The sequence below is a fragment of the Lynx canadensis genome, chromosome B3 (assembly GCF_007474595.2).
Source record: "Lynx canadensis isolate LIC74 chromosome B3, mLynCan4.pri.v2, whole genome shotgun sequence".
NCBI lineage: Eukaryota > Metazoa > Chordata > Mammalia > Carnivora > Felidae > Lynx > Lynx canadensis.
This window is the reverse complement of record NC_044308.2, coordinates 87,864,058-87,885,386: the sequence shown is the minus strand read 5'-3', so window position 1 is coordinate 87,885,386 and position 21,329 is coordinate 87,864,058. Positions and strand designations below refer to the sequence as shown.

At 36.6% G+C, this 21,329-nt stretch overlaps 1 protein-coding gene across 5 annotated transcripts in view; it reads left to right on the top strand.

The window, feature by feature from the left end:
- Positions 1 to 21,329, top strand: part of SEC23A (Sec23 homolog A, COPII coat complex component) — a 66,645-nt gene that overhangs the window by 28,113 nt on the left and 17,203 nt on the right. For all 5 annotated transcript variants that reach the window (XM_030318991.1, XM_032593702.1, XM_030318989.2 and 2 more), the window contains 5 exons: positions 702 to 791; positions 1,981 to 2,087; positions 8,607 to 8,760; positions 16,950 to 17,027; positions 19,728 to 19,889. In XM_030318991.1, the coding sequence (XP_030174851.1) occupies positions 702 to 791; positions 1,981 to 2,087; positions 8,607 to 8,760; positions 16,950 to 17,027; positions 19,728 to 19,889 (591 nt within the window). The remainder of the gene's footprint in view (positions 1 to 701; positions 792 to 1,980; positions 2,088 to 8,606; positions 8,761 to 16,949; positions 17,028 to 19,727; positions 19,890 to 21,329) is intronic.

Genomic DNA, 21,329 nt, shown 5'->3' with positions numbered 1-21,329 from the left:
CCCGTTCATGCTCTGTCTCTCTCTGTCCCAAAAATAAATAAAAACGTTGAAAAAAAAAATTAAAAAAAAAAAACTTGTATCAATATTTAGAAAGAATTTCAATTGTTTTATAATTTTATTGTGTAAAAATTACTTGATTTTATTTCATGATAAGTTTATATGACTTTAAAAATCTTAGACTTTTAACATTCATTAAATTAGTTAGACACCTGAAATTTAGTTTTTCTTACTGGAGTTTTTTCTCCCCCTTTTACCTTAATATATATTATAGTAATAAATTGGGAGCACCTGGCTGGCTCAGTCAGTGGAGCATACGAATCTTGATCTTGTGGTTGTGAGTTTGAGCCCCACCTTGGGTATAGAGATCACTTAAAAATAAAATCTTTTTTTTTTTTTTTTTAATTTTTTTTTTTCAACGTTTTTTATTTATTTTTGGGACAGAGAGAGACAGAGCATGAACGGGGGAGGGGCAGAGAGAGAGGGAGACACAGAATCGGAAACAGGCTCCAGGCTCTGAGCCATCAGCCCAGAGCCTGACGCGGGGCTCGAACTCACGGACCGTGAGATCGTGACCTGGCTGAAGTCGGACGCTTAACCGACTGCGCCACCCAGGCGCCCCAAAAATAAAATCTTAAAAAATTGTGTTCTCTAGCTTTCAAACATACTATGTTTTGTTTTTGTTTTTTTTTTTTTTTTTACAGGAGATAGGAACAGGTGGCACTTGTCAATGGAAGATATGTGGACTCAGTCCCACTACAACCTTAGCCATATATTTTGAGGTTGTCAATCAGGTATGACTTTTTATCTTGAAGTACTCAATTTAGGCCATAAATATTTCATATTTTTTCTAATAGTAATTTTGACCTAGAGCTTATTCTGTTTTGGAATTTTTGTTTGTCATTTTCTGTTTTTCAAGACTAAACTCTTTGGTGAGAGGATAAACTATAATAGAAAGAGATGTTAGGGAAACCTGCAAATTCCCAGCATTGGACAACCCAACTTTTAGTCTCAGTTTTCTTGTTGTTGTTGTTGTTGTTTTAATATAAAATTGAAGACTAAATAAATCTTAAATTCTGTTCTAGCTATGCATTTTTGTAATTAGGCATCTAGCTCCTCCTGGTTGTCACAAGGTATATAATGATACATGAAATCTCTACAAGAAAGTTTAATATGTCAAAATTCATAAAAAAGGATTGGAAGGTAAAGATTCCAGTACTTGAAAAGATTTTTTTTTTCTGCTGCAGGAAGAAGTTATCATATTAAAGAACGATATAATGTACAAATTACTGACTTACATATTAATAGTTTTTAGGCATAAAATGAACCACAAAGTATTAATAGCCTTCCTAAGACGTGTACAGGCATTTTTTTTCTTTAAGCGTCAAAATATGTGAAAAAGAGTTGTTCTTACCAAAAACAAAACAAAAAAAAAATCAAAAAAGCAAGAATGCTAATTGTCAAAGGTCATGAAGAAAGTTTCTCTTATTGACCACTTGCTATTTCTTTCTGAGGACCATTATTATATACTACTGTTGGGCTTTTCTCATTAGTAGTTTTCTGTTGGTCACCTCTTCATCAGGTGATTATTTTCCTAAAAGTTGTGTTTTCATTTTTCATAGCGAGGGGAGGAGAACTTGCTTCAATTTCTCTTTATCCAATTACTATTGGGCAAAATTGCCTTACTTATACCTTTCTGTATCTCATCATTTCTTTATACTTCTCCCTTCATTTTGTTTCATGTCCCTCTGAATTACATATTACTTGCAGTTGATATCACAGCTGGAGTCATGTCTCTATCCTTCATCATTTTCCCCCTTTCCCAGGTCCATTTCTCTTATGTGGCAAATCATAGCTGTTTGGTATGCACTGGAAACAGGCATCCCTCTGGTCGATTTTAGAATGAATTTCATTAATGCTAGGGTAACTATATGATAAGACTGTAATAGATTTTGCTTAGTTTTTACTCTTATTTTTACATAGCATAATGCTCCAATTCCTCAAGGAGGGCGTGGTGCCATCCAGTTTGTGACTCAGTATCAGCATTCAAGTGGACAGAGACGCATCCGAGTGACCACCATTGCTAGGAAGTAAGTTGTATTTTTTAGAGATTTAATTTACGTATCAAAACTATCCTGGGTCATGCTTCCAAACTGGGGTTCTGTTTTGAGTGACATCCATAATTATAAAATGAATATTTATGACTAATAGCATTTTATTTCTTTTTAATTTAGCTTATTTGCCAGAATATTCATTGTTAGGATCTGTAAAGCAATTTAAAAAACTATTCCTAAGACATATTCTTCAAAATAATTCCTTTATTGGGGCACCTGGGTGGTTAAGCATCTGACTTTGGCTCAGGTCATGATCTCACAGTTTGTGGGTTAGAGCCCTGCGTTGGGCTCTGTGCTGACAGCTTGGAGCCTGGAGCCTGCTTTGGATTCTGTGTCTCCCTCTCTCTCTGCTCCTCGCCTGCTACACTCTGTCTCTCTCTGTCTCTGTCTCTGTCTCTCTCTCCAAAATAAATAAACATTAAAAAAAAATTTCCTTTATTTACCATATTTCTCTGAGAGGAGGAGAAATGGTAATAAACATTATCCTGTTATAGGCAATAATAATATGTATATACATACCTCATATAATACAATAATTAATAGCATTACTTTTCAATTGATGATAAAGTTCTTAGCTACTATTATCATTGTATGTTTTTTCAACTCTTATTATAATGTCATTTAATTCATTTACCAGATCTTCATTCAGTGTCTCCTTTGTGGCATAGGTAATTTTGGGGCAGGGTATGGAATGCAAAGGACTTGAACATACTTGGTCAGCTATATGATATGGAAGAGTCCAGTCCTCAACCTCTCTGTAGTGAGGAGACAGTGTTTTTTTCCTTCCAATTTTTTGGAGACTGATACTTGTAAATACACTAAAAATGCATTACTAGAAAATGAAATTTAAAAAATTCACAATGCAGGTCCCTATTTTTATTATTAGACTTATTAGACAAAAAATTATTTTGTTAAATTGCTTAAAAATTAGTAAACATATAGTCTCAGTTTCTGTTCTTACCACATGGTGAACTGATACTAGGTTTGTATACCACACTTTGAGTAGCACTGGTTGAGACCACAAAAGGTGAAGTCTCTTAACAGTTAATATTATAGGGTAGTATTTTGTGTAACAAAGCCATGTCCTACATTTATTAATGTAGTTAACAGTTTCCAAAGGGAAGTGATTAGGCATGACAGATGCCTTTTCTTGTTCCTATCTATATGATGTGTTCTCTGAATAAGACATATATTTGGTGACATGTTCTTGCACAGCATTTGCACAGAGAACAGGTTGAACTGAACCTATAGCCCCTCTGTTTTCTTACAAATAAATTATTTCTCAGCTCCTTTGATAACCCCTCTGTATATACTTGTGACATGTAAAACAAAGGGAAGATCATTTTGGAATAAAATTAGTCAGGAAAGGATTCTTAGATGAGGTGTGTCTAGAAGCAAACCAGTTTTTGGTCTATTTCTGTTTGTCTTGAACTTGATTGTCTGGGTAGGGAAAGTGTTGATCAGTATAAACTTAACCTGATTTAAGCATGGGCTAGAAAATGAACACAGAGACATCTGAAGCTCTCATTTTATTGAACTGTACTTATACTCTAGCTTCATTCCTGAAAATCATGAGATTGTTTTGGTGAGTGATGGACATTAGCTTTATGTTTGAACTGAGTATTGGTTGTATGGTCTGTTACTTATCACAGGATTATACGTAGATTTATTTATTGTCCTCCTCTGTTACCTTGCTTTGACTTAAAATCCTGCATCAGTGTCAGGGGAATATATTATTCATTTGAGCTAAATATCCCAGCTGACTAAGCATTCACTTAGATTTGTTAATACTTCATATCAGGAACTTGGAAGTTTGATTCTTGGCAAACATGTCAATTTATTTATGCCCCCTCAACACACACCCACAGACACACACACCCACGTGCACACACACATGCAACTTAAATTGGACATTCAGAACTTAAGGAAACAACTGGACATACCAAGTTGAGGGATATTTTCCAAAGTTACTGGCTTAGAATTGTCAAAAATGTCTTGGAAGGCAAGAAAAGCATTAGTAACCAGTCCAGATTAAAGGAGACTAAAGAGATGTTACAACTAAAACCAATATGTGATTCTGGATAAAATCCTGTGTCAGGAAAATATTTGCTATAGAGGATGCCATTGAGACAATTGGAGACATTTGAATATGGTTTATGTATAGGATGATAATATTAAATCCATGTGTAATTTCATTAATTGATAATTAAGGCTATATAAGACTATAAGATACTCTTGTTCTTAAGAGATATATACTGAAGTGTTCACGGGAAAGGGTCATAATATCTCTAACTTAATCTCAAAAAGTTTGGCAAATGAAAAAGTATGTTTATGTATAAAGGAAGAGAGGATGATGGGGCAAATATGTTAAAATGCTATCAATTGATAAATCTAGATGATGGATATATAGGAATTTATTCTACTCATAGCTTTTATGTGTAAAATATTTTTAAAATGAAAAGTTTTGAAAAGTTAGATAACAACCCAGTGAAGAAATGGGCAGGGGACCCAGGCAGGAGCCTGGGTGGCTCAATCGGTTGAGTGTCCAACTCCTGGTTTCTGCTCAGGTCATGATCTCATGGTTCTTGGGTTCAAGCCCTGTGTCAGGCTGTGTGCTGGCAGCATGGGGCCTGATAGGGAATCTCTCTGTCCTTTGTGCCCCTCCTCCTGCTCACACTTTATCTCTTTCATTTCTCTCTCTCAAAATAAATAAACTTCAAAAGGGGGGTGGTGGTGGGCAGAGGAGTTCCTGGGTGGCTCAGTTGGTTGAACATCTCTGACTCTTGATTTTGGCTCAGGTCATGATCCTAGGGTCATGGGATCCACGACTGATCCACACTGAGTGTAGAGGCTGCTTAAGATTCTTTCTCCTTCTCTGCCTCTCTCTTCCACTCGTGCTCTTGCTCTCTTTCTGGAAAAAAAAAAAAAAAAGGCAAAAGATATGAATAGACATTTTTCCAAAGAAGACATGCTGATGGCCAATAGAGACATGAAAAGATGCTCAACATCATTCATTATTAGGAAATACAAATCAAAACTATAATGAGATATCACTTTACACCTGTCAGATGGCTAAAATTAACACAGGAAACAACAGATGTTGGTGAGGGTGTGGAGAAAGGGGAACCCTCTTACACTGTTTGTGGAAATGCAAACTGGTGCAGACCCTGTGGAAAACAGTATGGAGGTTCCTCAAAAAGTTAAAAATAGAACTACCCTACAGTTGAGAAATTGCTCTACGAGGTATTTACCATGAGGATACAAAAATACTGATTCGAAGGGACACATGCACCCCGATGTTTATAGCAGCAGTATCTACAATAGTCAAATTATGGAAAGAACCCAAATGTCTATTGACTGACAAATGGATACAGATGTGGTGTGTATACATACAGTGGAATATTAGCCATCAAAAAGAATGAAATCTTTCCATTTGCAACAACATGGATGGAGTTAGAATGTAGTATGCTAAGTGAAATAAATCAGAGAAAGACAAATACCATATGATTTCACTCATGTGAATTTAAGGAACAAAACAGATGAACATAGAGGGGGGAAAAAGAAAGACAAATCATAAAACAGACTCTTAACTATAGAGAACAAACTGAGGGTTGGTGGAAGGGAGATGGGTGGGGGATAGGCTAAGCGGGTGATAGGCATTAAGGCAGGCACTTGTTGAGATAAGCACTGGGTGTTATATGTAAGTGATGAATCACTAAATCCTACTCCTGAAACTAATATGACACTATATGTTAACTAACTGGAATTTAAATAAAAACGTGAAACAAACAAGAATAGGTAGTCTTTTAAGAGAAAGGGAGTTTCTTGGAGAAATTTCATGGGTTTATATGTTTTTAAGTTTTTATTTTATTATTAATTTTGAGAAGAGACAGAGACAGCATGAGTGGGCGAGGTCAGAGAGAGGGAGAGAGAGAATCCCAAGCAGGCTCTGCGCTGGTAGCACAGGCCCGGTGTAGGGCCTGAACCCATGAAACTGCGAGATCATGACCTGAGCTGAAACCAAGAGTCGTACACTTAATCACTGAGCCATCCAGGTGCCCCTATATATTTTCAGTTTGCACAGAATTTATGAGGCCATTGTAGAGCTATATATCATGTATGTTTTGGTGCTATTTATGTCATTATGTCTCACCCAGACACCCATCTTTTCAAATTAACTTATCCTATCTTCAGTAATCAGCACTTATTTTTTCTTTATTTATTAGTAATATGATTTTAGGGGCCTAGGAGAGTGTACTTGTTTAAGTGAGCCATGTGAAAGTAAAGAACTCAGGTTCCTGAGATACAGCCAAAAGTTACCCTATTTTTCATATAGAAAACAACTTTGACCTGGAAAGTTTGGTTTAAAACTACTTGTAAGAATTACATTGAGGAGGGGATATTGGAAATAAGATAGATTTTACAATGTGAACAAACTCTTTAAACTTTATTTTAAGAGCATAATTTTTAATTTATAGCTAAATAAGATTTAATTCGTGAATTTGCATGCGCTTGTCAATATAGTTAAAATGTCACCTTTATGTTTCAGATTGCAGCAAGAGACTATCATGGTCATCTTAGTTGGGAAAATGCTGATTTAGATAATTTTGGTTTTAGTTCTTTAGATTAATTTTTTTTAATTTTTTAAATTAAAATTTAAAATTTAAAAAAAATTTTTAAATTAAAATTTAAATTAAATTTTTAATTAAAATTTTTTTAAATTAATTTTTGTAATTAAAATTAAAGTTTTTAAATTAAAATTTAAAAAATAATGTAAACCATTAGTATAACCACCAAGTTTAAATTACTTTAAAAAATAATTTCAAAATTGCTGGTTCTTATTCTTTTACTGATTCTCATTCTTTTTTGCCTCTTGCTATTTCTCTAGGCTGAGATACTTAACAGTTACCAGTCATCTGGAAAATATTAAAAAATTATTTGTCTACTTGAAAAAAATTAAAAATAGAGAAAGAAGGAAGAATTTTGAATATGTTACTGCCTAAATCTTGGGGGGATGACTTCTTGCATCTTTGAGTCATGCAAAAGTGGTCTAGCTTTTCAAAAATCTTTAAATTTTTCTAGACTTGCTTAAAGTGAGGTACTTTGGAATTAGAATCAGCTGAAGTATTACAAAACTCTGTGAAAAATTAGACAAAAACTGTTGCTGGGTCTCCCCAGGATTATTTTGACTGGATTGGATTTATAGAACATGTGAATTTAATAGATTACTGCTATTTTATGTGTAATAGCAAATTAATCCCTTAGACTAAAATTTTTCCTAACATTTAGCATGGAGGGAAAAGAATACATAGAAACTATAATTGTATCATTTTTTCCATTAATTGAATTAAATACCAATGAGAGAATAATTTTTGATAATTTTTAGTTTACAGTTTAGTAAATGAGTTACTTATTTTTGTTATATTTCCGTGTTTCTGCCTTTAAAAAATTGAAGAAATAAATTTTTTTTTCCTTTTTTAAAATTTATTTTATTTTATTTTTAAATTTTTTTACATTTATTTATTTTTGAGAGACAGAGCACAAGTGGGGAGGGGCAGAGAGAGAAGGAGATAGAATCTGAAGCAGGCTCCAGGCTCCGAGCTGTCAGCACAGAGCTCGATGCAGGGCTCGAACTCACAAACCGTGAGATCATGACCTGAGCCGAAGTTGGGCGCTCAGTCAACTGAGCTACTGAGGCTCCCCCTCTTTTTTTTTTTTTTAAATAAGATAGAGAAAGCAAGTGGGAGAGGGGCAGAGAGAGAGGGAGAGAGAGAGAGAATCCCAAATGGTCTCTGTACTGCCAGTGCAGAGCCCAATGCAGGCCTTAAACCCACAAACCAGGAGATCATGACCTGAGCCAAAGTCGGAGGCTTAACTTATTGAGCCACCCAAATGCCCTTGAAGAAATACAATTTAAAGTCTGATATAGAGACTTGTGTATCTATGTGCACATGTGCACATTCACGCACATACCTGTGCTATTTTCTTAGTTGTAAAAATCTTAATGTCTTAAGGAGTGTGTTTGGAGATTTGTCTTTATAATTACTTTAGAGGACTTGGGGTGCCTGGGTGATTACGTCAATTGGGCATCCCTTCGGCTCAGGTCATGATCTCGCAGTCTGTGAGTTCGAGCCCCATGTCGGGCTCTGCACTGACAGCTCAGAGCCTGGAGCCTACTTCAGATTCTGTCTCCCTCTCTTTCTACCTCTCCTCCACTCACACTCTGTTTCTCTCTTTCAAAAATAAAATAAAAACATAAATAAAATAATTACTTTAGAGGACTTTATTAGGTTTGGATATATTTTTCTGAAAAATAATGCTATACTGAAACTGCTGTTAGTGATTTTTAAAATGTTAATTTTCCAGATGATGTTGGAATTTTGAAATATTGGAGTAATTTTCTGCATCATTTTAATTTAAATCTGTGTCATAGTCAACTATGATATTGTGAATATAATAATACAGCGCATTTCTATGCTTTCTTCTTGGCTTTAGCTGGGCGGATGCTCAAACTCAAATCCAAAACATTGCTGCATCTTTTGACCAGGAGGCAGCTGCCATTCTTATGGCCCGGCTGGCAATCTACAGGGCGGAAACAGAGGAAGGACCAGATGTACTTAGATGGCTAGACAGACAGCTCATTCGACTGGTAAGATGGAAACATGGTGCTTTATTCAATCTGTATGTTTTTGTTTGTCATAAGTATTTGTTGCTGATAATCTCTTTCAACATACTTAACACTTTAACTACAAGACTGTATGAGGGATACCTATTCAACTTGCTGAGAAAGGCAGCTTGAATGAATAGTAAGTACCTTTATGTCTCCAACTGAGCTAAAATACCTTTTTCTTTAAAATGAAAGAGTGACAATTATGTAACCTATTCTTTTTCTTTTTTTTTTTTGGTGGGGGGTGCTGGTATCACATTTGTTCCAAATTTGATCCTAAATTATTGTGACTGTTTTTTAGTGCTTACTTGCATATTTTTTCTTCATTGCTATGGTTTTAGTTTTCTGTGTTTATTTAAGAGAAGTTAATTGGGATATAAAAATTATACACTTTAACATACAAAAATATGGGTAAGTTTTGATTATCTGGATCTATGTTACTAAAGTCTGTGTTAGTAAAGTTATTGATAATGATGGTATATTTGGGTTTTTGACACGGCAGGAACCCATTATTTATAGTATGACCTAGAATGCTTAATTAAGTTCTGGGTTTTTTTTAAGTTTTTTAAAAAAAATATTTAATTTTGAGAGAGAAAGCATAAGCAGGGGAGGGGCAGACAGAGAGGGGTACACAGGATCTGTAGCGGGCTCTGTGCTGACAGCAGCGAGCCCAACATAGGGCTTGAGCTCACAGACCATGAGATTATGACTGAAGGTGGACGTGCAACTGACTGAACCATCCAGGCGCCCCAATTAAGTTGTATTCTTTTTTTTTTTTTGAGACAGAGAGGGATAGAGAGCAAGCAGGGGAAGCGCAGAGAGAGAGGGTGAGAGAATCCCAAGCAGGCTCTGTGCTGTCAGCACAAAGCCTAATGTGAGCCTTGATCCCATGAACCATGAGATCATGACCTGAGCTGAGATCAACAGTCAGATGCTTAACTGCCTGAGCCACCTAGGCACCCCAATTAAGTTCTGTTCTTAATACCCCGTTTTTACTCAGCAAACTCTGGCCTATTATTTTAGTCAAACACCCTGTTGAGAACTCTCTCTGCTAAGCTATCAGATTTCTTTTTTTTTTTTTTTTTAACATTTATTATTGAGAGACAGAGAGAGACAAAGCATGAGCAGGGGAGGGGCAGAGAGAGAGGGAGACCCAGAATCTGAAGCAGGTTCCAGGCTCTGAGCTGTCAGCACAGAGCCTGACGCAGGGCTCGAACTCACAAACCGCAAGATCATGACCTGAGCCGAAGTTGGACGCTTAACTGACTGAGCCACCCAGGCGCCCCTAAGCTATCAGATTTCTGTTTCTAGCAGGAGTTTTTTGTGCTCTTTGTTTAGATTTTTGTGTAGTCTTTAACACATTCTTGAGTGAATTAGTCTTTGTTTAATAAGATCAGAGGGGCGCCTGGGTGGCTCAGTCAGTTAAGCGTCTGACTTTGGCTCAGGTCATGATCTTGTGGTCCGTGAGTTCGAGTCCCGCATCAGGTTCTGTGCTGACAGCTTGGAGCCTAGAGTCTGCTTCAGATTCTGTCTCCCTCTCGCTCTGCCCCCTCCCCCTCTTGTGCTCTGTCTGTCTCTCTCTCTCTCTCAAAAATAAAAAAAATTAAAAAAATAAAATAAAATTTGTCGTTAAGTAGCGTCATCCAGAACTTTTTTTTTCATTTTAACTTCAAGAGTGTTTTTATACTAGCACCTCTCTGTGAAGAAAACAGTGTTACAACATCAGCATGTCTTTTTAAAAGAGGTAAAACCTCTCATAGAGTCAACCATCAATTGGACACCATCAGTACAAATACCAACACAGTTCCTCTAAGATGAACCATTGTTTCTAGATAGGAAGATAAAATATTAAATATATTTTGACTTTTGCTAGTTTAGGACAGCAGAAACATTTTCTTGAATTTCACTATGATTTAGCAGTCAGACATGACATTAGTGAAATCAGTTGACTCATCAAACTGAATAGAGAAGCTGTTATATTTGTAAGTGGGCTTCATACCCGATGTTGGGCTTTAACTCACGACCCTGAGGTTGGGAGTCTCATGCTCTACCTCCTGAGCCAGCTAGGCACCCCCTTTCCTGAGCCTTTTCAATGAAGGTGACTTTGTTTTAATAAACACTTTATTGTTTTGAGAAGAAGGTATTTGAAGTAATCAGCACCTTTATTTGCTAAATGGCTGTGATTTGTAGGAAAGTGCTTTTGCATTTTACTAGAACTATTTCTAAATTTGTAGGTTATCAAATATGACATAAAATTTAATAGTACAACTTGGTTATCAGTCCACATAAAACCCACTGATAAGTAGCTTTCATTGTAAATATAGACCTTTTCTGTGTCCTTTGCTGCACGAGTGTAGTGAAATGACTCAGAAGATTATAATTCTTTAGAATTCTTTGTGGGCTTATGTCTACAATCTTTTTCTTCTATCTTATACCTGAACTTCAAAATTTGCTGCATTGTTTGACATACTTGTAAAACAGAAATACTATTAAAATATAAAACAAAATGGCCTTGTAAATAACTAAATGAGACAGTTAAACAAAAAGTACAAAATTACAAAAACCTAAAATTATAATTCATGTCTGCACATTCTGCAGTTTTATAGCATTACAATGGCAGTGCAGGGCTTTTGGGGATAGAGAATAGATGAGTCAAGGCATGCTGAAAATTTTACTCTTCTGTCACACCAGTATAGCTTGTCTCTTCCATTTTTTAAAAAAAATTTTTTTAACATTTATTCATTTTTTAAGAGAGAGAGACAGAATGCAGGCAGGGGAAGGGAAGAGACAGAATCTGAAGCAGCCTCCAGGCTCTGAGCTGTTGGCAACAGAGCCCAATGCGGGGCTTGAATTCGTGAACCTGAGATCATGACCTGAGCCAAAGTCAGACTCTCAACCAACTGAGGCACTCAGGTGCCCCATATCTTCCATTTTTTAAAAACATATTTATTTTGAGAGAGAGAGCATGCATGTAAGCAGGGGAGGGGCAGAGAGAGAGGGAGAGAGAGAATTCCAAGGAGACTCCATGTGAAGTTTGATGGAAGGTTTCATCTCAATCGTGAGAGCATGACTAGAGCCGAAATCAAGAGTCAGACGCTTAAATGATTGAGCCACCTAGGCACCCCTAGCTTGTCTCTTCCTATAATTCAGTTGGCAAATGTGTGTAAGAGAAAATTGGTAGAGGTAATTTGGGAAGGAGAGGCTGGCATTATCAGACTATCACCCTGCTTTCTGGGCAAAATAGCTTTCACCAGTTATTGGTGGCCTCCCTTGTCTTACATCAAAAACTGGAAATGGAGTTCTCCAAGTGAGCATAGTCCTACTGCATAGTGCCACACAGGGCTGTAAGATGGCTAGAAGAAATTGCTAACAGGATTTAGAAAACTGTCCATCAATGTGGCTGGCATTATATGGTATGCAGAGTTCAAACACCAATTTTTGACAAAATCACAGTCTCTTATGAACCCCTAGTGACTAAGAGACCCTTATATGTGGTAAATGTGGTGAGAAGGTGATCTTTACGTTTTTCTTTGATTGAATATTAGCATACAGTTGAAGTGAAGCTTCAGGTGATGACCAATGAACCTTAGTTATGGAAGCTAAACACTTTTGTACTGATTTCGCACTGCTGAAATTTTAGCTGTAGCAATTATAACAAATAGAGAAGGGGTTAGTAATACCTTTTAGGTACTATACTTTTGTAAATTTTTGCTAATGAAAAAAAATCTATGAAATTATATTAAACTTCTTGCCTTAATTTGGCATAGTGAATATAATTTTCTTTTTTTCTTCATGACTCTAATTTTTGTTAAACATAAACATCTTTTGGGGCACCTGATTGGCTCTATCAGTTAAGTGTTTGACTTAATTTCTGCTCAGGTCATTGCTCTCACGGTAGTGACATCTGAGGCTCTTAGCTAGGCACGGAGCCTGCTTAAGATTCTCTCCCTATGTCCTGTCTCTTTCCTGCATGCAAGCCTGTGTGCATGCATTCTCTCTCAAAAAAAAATAAAAAAAAAACCCAAAAAACAAAACAAACATCTTAAAAAAAATTTTTTTTAATGTTTATTTTTGAGAGAGACAGAGCGTGTGGGGGGGAGGGGCAGAGAGAGAGGGAGACACAGAATCCAAAGCAGGCTTCAGGCTCCAAGAGCCCGACATGGAGCTTGAACCTGTGAACCGTGAGGTCATGACCTGAGCCAAAGTTGGATGCTTAATTGACTAAGCCACCCAGGTGGCCGAAACCCAACATCTTTTTAAAAAAAGACTGTTTTTGTTGAAAAAAAAATTAAAAAAAAAAAAAAAAAGACTGTTTTGTAGATAATGGGGCAATGTATGGCCAGATCGGTGCTGTACCACAATTGCTTCTGACACTTTTACTGTCTTTGCTTCCCTTTGTCAGCATCACTTAAGACACTGGTATCAACATATGATTTGTTGCATCCATCCTCAGTCTCTTTTTGAGTCCATCTTATTTATGCCCAGCTTCATGGATTTGTTTCTTACCTTTTTTGTTGTTGTTCCTTACATTTTTGACTCCTGACCTTTTCTACTGAGTGACATCCTTTTACAACTTAAACTTGATATTTGACTTTTTTTTTTTCCATTTTAGACTTTTGGTTTACCACTAACAAGTGTTTTGTTAGTTATTTTGAAAATAATTGTATTTTCCCTGTTCAGTTCATCTGATTAGATTTGGCCTAGGAAATGTCTCTTGTTTAAGACTCTTGGGACTTTCCTATTAAATGCTACCCCAGCCAAATTTTTTCTTAACATTAGTGTGACAAGGCACTTTAGATGTGTTTTAAAAAAAATTTTTTTTTTTTGGGGCGCCTGGGTGGCACAGTCGGTTAAGCGTCCGACTTCAGCCAGGTCACGATCTCGCGGTCTGTGAGTTCGAGCCCCGCGTCAGGCTCTGTGCTGACGGCTCAGAGCCTGGAGCCTGTTTCCGATTCTGTGTCTCCCTCTCTCTCTGCCCCTCCCCCGTTCATGCTCTGTCTCTCTCTGTCCCAAAAATAAATAAACGTTGAAAAGAAAATAAAAAAAAAAAAAATTTTTTTTAACGTTTATTTATTTTTGAGACAGAGAGAGACAAGAGCATGAATGGGGGAGGGTCAGAGAGAGGGAGACACAGAATCGGAAACAGGCTCCAGGCTCTGAGCCGTCAGCACAGAGCCTGACGCGGGACTCGAACTCCCCACGAGATCATGCCCTGAGCCGAAGTCGGCCGCTTAACCGACTGAGCCACCCAGGCGCCCCTAGATGTGTTGTTTTTAAAGATGACCACATTTCTGGGGTGCCTGGGTGGCCCAGTCAGTTGAGCGTCCGACTTCAGCTCAGGTCGTGATCTCACGGTCTGTGGGTTTGAGCCCCGCGTCAGGCTCTGTGCTGATAGCTCAGAGCCTAGAGCCTGCTTCGGATTCTGTGTCTCCCTCTCTTTGCCCCTCCTCCGTTCATGCTCTGTCTCTCTCTGTGTCAAAAATAAATAAACATTAAAAAATAAACAACAAAAAAAAGATGACCACATTTGTCAGTACCATTTTCTTTTTATTTTTTCTTAATTTTTTTTTAAACGTTTATTTATTTTTGAGACAGAGAGAGCATGAACGGGGGAGGGTCAGAGAGAGAAGGAGACACAGAATCCGAAACAGGCTCCAGGCTCTGAGCTGTCAGCACGGAGCCCGACGTGGGGCTCAAACCCACGAACTGGGCGATCACGACCTGAGCTGAAGTCGGACGCTTAACTGACTGAGCCACCCGGTGCCCCAGTACCATTTTCTTATAGAGGTTAGACTTTGACCATTAGGGTCCTTTTATTTGTATGCCTTTATGCATAAATAATTACTGAATTAAAGACAGAACTAGATATCTTGCAAGTGTTATTTTCCTCAAGAAAATTATATTACTGTTGCTTTATCTGCCTGGTTTTATTAACTCTTGAATAAGTCAGACCATGAATCTTTGATACACTTCCTTTATGCTTCAATCTTTTTTTTTTTCCCATCTATATTTGTATTTTGGTTAGGTTGTATAGGACTGCTTCTCATGATTCCAGTAATAATGCTAGGGCACTTGATAAATGTTCAAAAAATTTTTAAGAAGTGGGGCACCTGGGTGGCTCAGTCGGTTGAACGTCCGGTCATGATCTTGCGGTCTGTGAGTTTGAGCCCCGCGTCAGGCTCTGTGTTGACAGCTCGGAGCCTGGAGCCTGTTTCAGATTCTGTGTCTCCCTCTCTCTCTGCCCCTCCCCTACTCATGCCCTGTCTCTCTCTCTGTCAAAAATAAATAAACATTAGGGGCGCCTGGGTGGCGCAGTCGGTTAAGCGTCCGACTTCAGCCAGGTCATGATCTCGCGGTCTGTGAGTTCGAGCCCTGCATCAGGCTCTGGGCTGATGGCTCGGAGCCTGGAGCCTGTTTCCTGGAGCCGATTCTGTGTCTCCCTCTCTCTCTGCCCCTCACCCGTTCATGCTCTGTTTCTCTCTGTCCCAAAAATAAATAAAAAACGTTGAAAAAAAAAATTAAAAAAAAAAAAAATAAACATTAAAAAAATTAAAAAAAAATTTTTAAAGAAGTAATGCAAAGATTAGAAATGTGTGTGTGTGTGTATATATATATACGTATATATATATATATATATATATAATGCAAGTTTTATATTGTTATCTGTAGTATAAGCTATACAACTTTAACCTATACATATATACTTATACCCGATACATACTTTATTTAGGTTGTATATATAGTTTATACTTTAGGCTATATTTATCAGGAAATAGGTTAATATGCATTTAACCTGGAGGCAGAAGGACTTTTAACATGAAATGAAAAGCAGGAGCATTAAATAAGAATATTAAGAGATGTATTAAAATGAAACAAAATCTGTGTAGTAAAAATACCATTAGCAGAATTTAATGCCATATTTTATGTATGATTTGTATGTAGGACATATTCTTTACATTTGGCAGAATGTGGAAATATTCATGTATATGTCTCTTATAAATCAATAAGATTTGGGCAAAAAGAGCAAAGGTCACGAGCAAGGAATTAGCAAAAGAGGGAATACAAGTGACCAGTAAACATATGAAAAAATTATCAATCTTATTTATAATCAAAGTTAGAAAATAGAAAAAGACAACAATATTTGTCAAACTGGTAAGAATTAGAAAAACACAGTAACGCTTAAGAATTGGTTAGTATTCAGGGAAACAGCATCATAGCTTGTAGGTTTGAATTGTACAACTTTTATAAACATTTGTATAACCTTATATGTAGAAGGTAGCTGGTGACATATATCAAAAACTTAAAAACTTCTTTTTACCTAGAAATTCTACCACTAAGAATTTATCCTAAAGATATAACAGGATAAATATATATGCTAATAGTGAGGGATTAGATAAGATTGTTATGGTGTATATTTTAATGTAGTGGAATGCTAGTCAGCTTTTAAAAATGAAATAATAGATTATATTTAGTGATATGAAAAATGTTCAATGGAATAATAGATTATATTTAGTGATATACAAAATGTTAATAATGCAAGGAAAATTTTGGACATAAGTCTCAAACATGCCCTACTCTGAAAATTAGCCTTGTGGATATCACTGGTTACCCAAGTATAACAACAATGGGCTCCTGGCTGGCTCATTTGGTAGAGCATGTGACTCTTGATCTCGGGTTATGAGTTCGAGCTCCATGTTGGGCATAGAGCTTACTTAAAAGAAAAAAAAAGATTTCTTAGGGCAGCTGGGGTAGCTCAGTCAGTAAGCATCTGACTTTGGCTCAGATCATAATTTCATGGTTTGTGAGTTCAAGTCCCACATCAGGTGAGCTCGAGCCCTGCTTTTGGTGAGCCCCACTTATCTGTCTCTCCCTCTCTCTCACTTGTGCCCTCTCTCTCTCTCAAAAAAAAAAAAAAAAAAAAAATCCAAACATTTGAAGATGAGTGGTTACTTCATTGGAGCAATATGTTGTTTGCTTCTCAAATTCAAATGTATTTCTTTAGTTGTAATTATTCTCTTGGTAAGTCTATAAGTAATATTCAAATTTTATCCTATATCAATGATCTTCCTTCTAAAGAGTAATAGCTTTTTAAAAATAGAAAACATATAGGCAAGAGGGTTGTTTAGCTGTGTGCCAGGGAAAATATTGCTAACACATTTTATTTTATTTAGTGTCAGAAATTTGGAGAATATCACAAAGATGATCCAAGCTCCTTCAGATTTTCAGAAACTTTCTCCCTTTACCCTCAGGTGAGTAGATAAAAGGTCCATGTTCTTTTCTTAGTGTTGACAGTAGCATTGGGTCTCATTTTTCCTGTTGTATTTTATTACTCATCTTATAGGACCTGTTGTATTGGGTTATTCTTTTGGTAATGTTGTAAGTTTGGGATAGCTGAGAAGTCACTATTGTGCTTGAGTAGTCAGTGAAAAGTATATAGTATTTTTTTTTTTTTACACCCACCCCTAAATGTATAGTATTTATGATGGCCTTGAAAATATTCATCTCTTTGTGGTGAGTAGAAATTTACACTGGAGTCCTAGTGTGGAGTAGAATCAGATGTCAGGCAGATTAACTTTCAACTTTCCATCTAATATAAAGGATCTAATTATGGTAGTACCAAAAGGAAGTAACTTTACTGGTCAGCTAGTCTTACAGAACAATCTGATATACCAGGTAAATAGAAAGAGCTGATTTTATGTATCTTAGGGAAGTTTTTCCACTTGGGTAGTTGAATCTACCTGTCTTATTTTGATCGATATTTAAAAAAGTCTAGGTTGCTTATTTATATGATGAATAGCATAGATAACATTTATTCACCTGAGTTCTGTGTGAAGGGAACTTTAGGAGAATAAAGATGGCTGACATGGATCCTCCTTTCAAGGATCTTTCAGTTTGAAGGGTGTCATTTGGAATATACCTAATGCAGAACAGAAAGAGAGAAATGCTATGAGAGATATGCAAAACTTAAAGGAAATTTAGAGGAATCCTTCCAAGTGAATGTTGTGATACACCTTTATAGAAGAAGGAGCATTTTAGCTCAGTCTGGAATAATGATTATATTGAGATGTGGAAATTTAAATTTTGCCCGTGAAAACTTTGCTTAAACCTTCAGCTTTCTTTTCTGAACTACTCTTATTAATATTTTTTTTGAACATTTTTTATTGATCTCTGGTGTAGAAACTTGTTGTTTATGCAGGGAGACTTCCCTAAACCTCTGGTTGCAGGTTTGGAGAACTAGCAAAAGGCAGAGTCTATTTGTTTTAAAGCAGACAGAACCGTTTCTGATTTGGGAATCCTTAGGCCTATTAGTAGCAGAAACTAATAGGAAAGAGAATGAAGGCATTAGCCTAATAAGTATTTGACTGAAAGCCATACACTTTCCTTTTTCTTCTCTCCTAACTCCAAACCTTCTCTTTAGGCTTTTGATAGTTGATAGATCTCCCAAGAGATCTGGACATCCCATCTTTTCCCCTCTATTGGAAATAGCAGAGGGCCCAGAAATAATTTTTTTTTGGGGGGTTTCAAAGCCTGATGGTCTTCCAAAAGGTGGCATAGCTTACATTTAAAGAAGGTCTTTATTTCTAAAATATTTACCTCCAAATTTACCAATTACACATTTCTGTTGGTAAGGAATGGCTAAAGTGGTGAGGGATGAGAGAGCCTCTCAGTGAGTTCTGATCACTGAAAACAGAAAAGGAATGAGAATGTCACTGAGCTGCCTTTGCTGGGAGAGAAGCGTGGACTGAATCCCAGGCAGGAGCAACACACAAGCACTTGGGCCCTGAGGGCTGAAGGAAGTTGGGAGGAAACTCCAAGACAAATGAGAGTTCTTTGGAGAGCTGATTCTGTTGATTGTATCTGAGACTCTTATTCAGGCCTAACTCTTCCCCTTTTGAGCTCTTTAATATGAGGAGTGGGTAGAAGGAAAGTGAAAGGAGAAAGAAGTAATGAAAAAAAGTCTAGAGTATGTTTCTTAGGGATGAGGAAGAACTTAGAAATGTGAATATATGTAAGTCCTTTTCTTTTTTTTTTTTTTTTTTGTCATCGCTGACCCTTCCCAGTACAACTTTTGGGAGCCCTACAAAAAGTAGAAAATCTGTTAATCTACTTTTACTCTTGGAGTCTTTTGATGGTGGTAAGGAATAGTAATAAAAAAGTTCAGAGTTGTGGCCAAAGACATGAGGAATAAAAACAAAGGATGCTGATAATGCACAATGTAGTATAACTTAGACCAGAACAAGGAGTTTTTTGTTCCTATTTTTGTTTTCCTTTTGAGTCACCTCTTTTACTTTAATTTTTTTATTGTTTTGTATATACATACACACACACACACACACCTACACACATATTTTTAATTAACTTATTTTTTGAGAGGGAGAGAGTGCACATGTGAGCTGGGGAGAGGGGCAGAGGGAGAGAAAGAGAGAATCCCAAGCAGGCTCCATGCTGCGTGTAGGACACCGTGACCCTGAAAGTATGACCTGAGCCAAAATCAAGAGTTGGACACTCAATGGGGTGCCTGGGTGGCTCAGTTGGTTAAGCGTCTTACTTCTGCTCAGGTCATGATCTCGCGGTTCGTCAGTTCGAGCCCCGCGTCGGGCTCTGTGCTGACAGCTCAGAGCCTGGAGCCTGTTTCGGATTCTGTGTCTCCCTCTCTCTCTGCCCCTCCCCTGCTTGTGCTCTGTTTCTCTCTCTCTATATATATATCTCAAAAATAAAATGTAAAAAAAAAAAATAAAAAAAGTTGGACACTCAACCGAGTGTCTTGTTGTTGAATTATATTTTTAAATAACTGATAAAGATCATAGTAAGATTCTGAGGAGTACAGTTTAGAATGTTCTTATTATAACTTGTTTTATTGTGTTAATAGTTATAATCAGATGCTTTTGTAATAGTAAACTGTTGCAATAAAATCAGTAAAACCTATCTCACATGTTTTTTTCTTGTAGTTTATGTTTCATTTAAGAAGATCTCCTTTCTTGCAAGTTTTTAACAATAGTCCTGATGAGAGTTCATATTATCGTCATCATTTTATGCGTCAAGATTTGACTCAGTCTCTAATCATGATTCAGCCTATTCTGTATGCATATTCTTTTAGTGGACCACCAGAGGTAAGAGAAACAGAAAACAAAAATTGGTTGTTGCTGTGATGTGTCATCAAAAAGTGAAAACAATTAAGTTTTTCTTGGAATATAGTTACTACATACAAGAATTTAGTTTAAGAAGTTATGTTACATTATTCATATATTTGCAGATATTTATGAGTGCTTATTATATGCTAGATTGCACTAGGAAATCATTTAAAAAATAGAAAAATTGAGGTGGAAGAAACTTTTAAGATCAATTTATGCAGTTATTTGGTTGATCAAATTCTGTAGGGTTTATGATTGTTCTCATATCTTTAACAGTGCCCAGAGGTAATGATTCTAGAACCTGTAGCTTATTCCAGGGTTTAGTGTCTGACAGGACATTCTGTCTGAACAAAGCTTCTTGCTTAAAATGTCATTTTCTTGTAGCCTCTCTTGAACATGAGATACAGTTGATTATAAAGATGTATGCTTAGGTGATGATAAAGTTATCCGTGATAAAGCTATGCCATTCCTAGCAAACTGTCCCACTTATTTTAACCTATTATCAAATAAACAGTTTTTTCTATTTTGTAGCTAATGTTGTCTGTTTTACCACTTAAAAGTAAATAATGACTATATATGAAAATAATATTGAAGAATGGTCAGTATAAAGAGGGTATTTATAATATCTCTTGATTCATGATCTCTCGTGATGCCTTTATATACTGTTTTGTAAAAAATAGTTTATAAAACATTCTATTTTGTTACTATAATTTTTTTTAGCAGTTTGTCATAGTTTCTACTTTTCTAGAAAATATAAGGTGTTAATGTGATGGTCTAGTTATTTATTTGGTCTTGTAGTTCTTTGAATCAGGAAAGAAAGTTTTAGAGATTTTGTTTCTAATTTCAGAGTAATATATGTAAATTTAGATACCTGTAAAATGTAGATTACTGTTTAGAAGAAATTTGGAATCCCACCATCCCTATTACCTGCTGCTGTTAAATTCTAACCTTGCCATTTAATCCATGAGCGCCATTAGCTTCATTTACTTAAGGCTTTGCTTTTGGAGTTTTCCTCCTTCCTGCATCATCACCTGCTGTTCCTCTGGATCATTCTCATTAACACAGAACCCTAAATAGCACCCACGTTAAAAACCAACAAACAGAACCACCTTTGGCTTCACATTTTTTCTAATTGCCACCTCATTTCTTTGGTCTCAGTTGCAGCTAAACTCAGTAAGTTACCTGAGTAACTGTATGATCTCACCTCACATTCTCTTCTCAACCTAGATGATTCAGATTCTTGTCCCTAACATTACACTGAAACAACTCTTACCAAGCGGCTACCAATGTCCCACATCTTGCCAGAACTCTCAACAGCATTTACCTAATGAGGATTGTCCTTAGAAACCTTTTGTCCTAGGCTTCTCTGACACCTGCACTACCTACTAGTTTTCCTCCTAATCACTGCCTGTTCCTTCT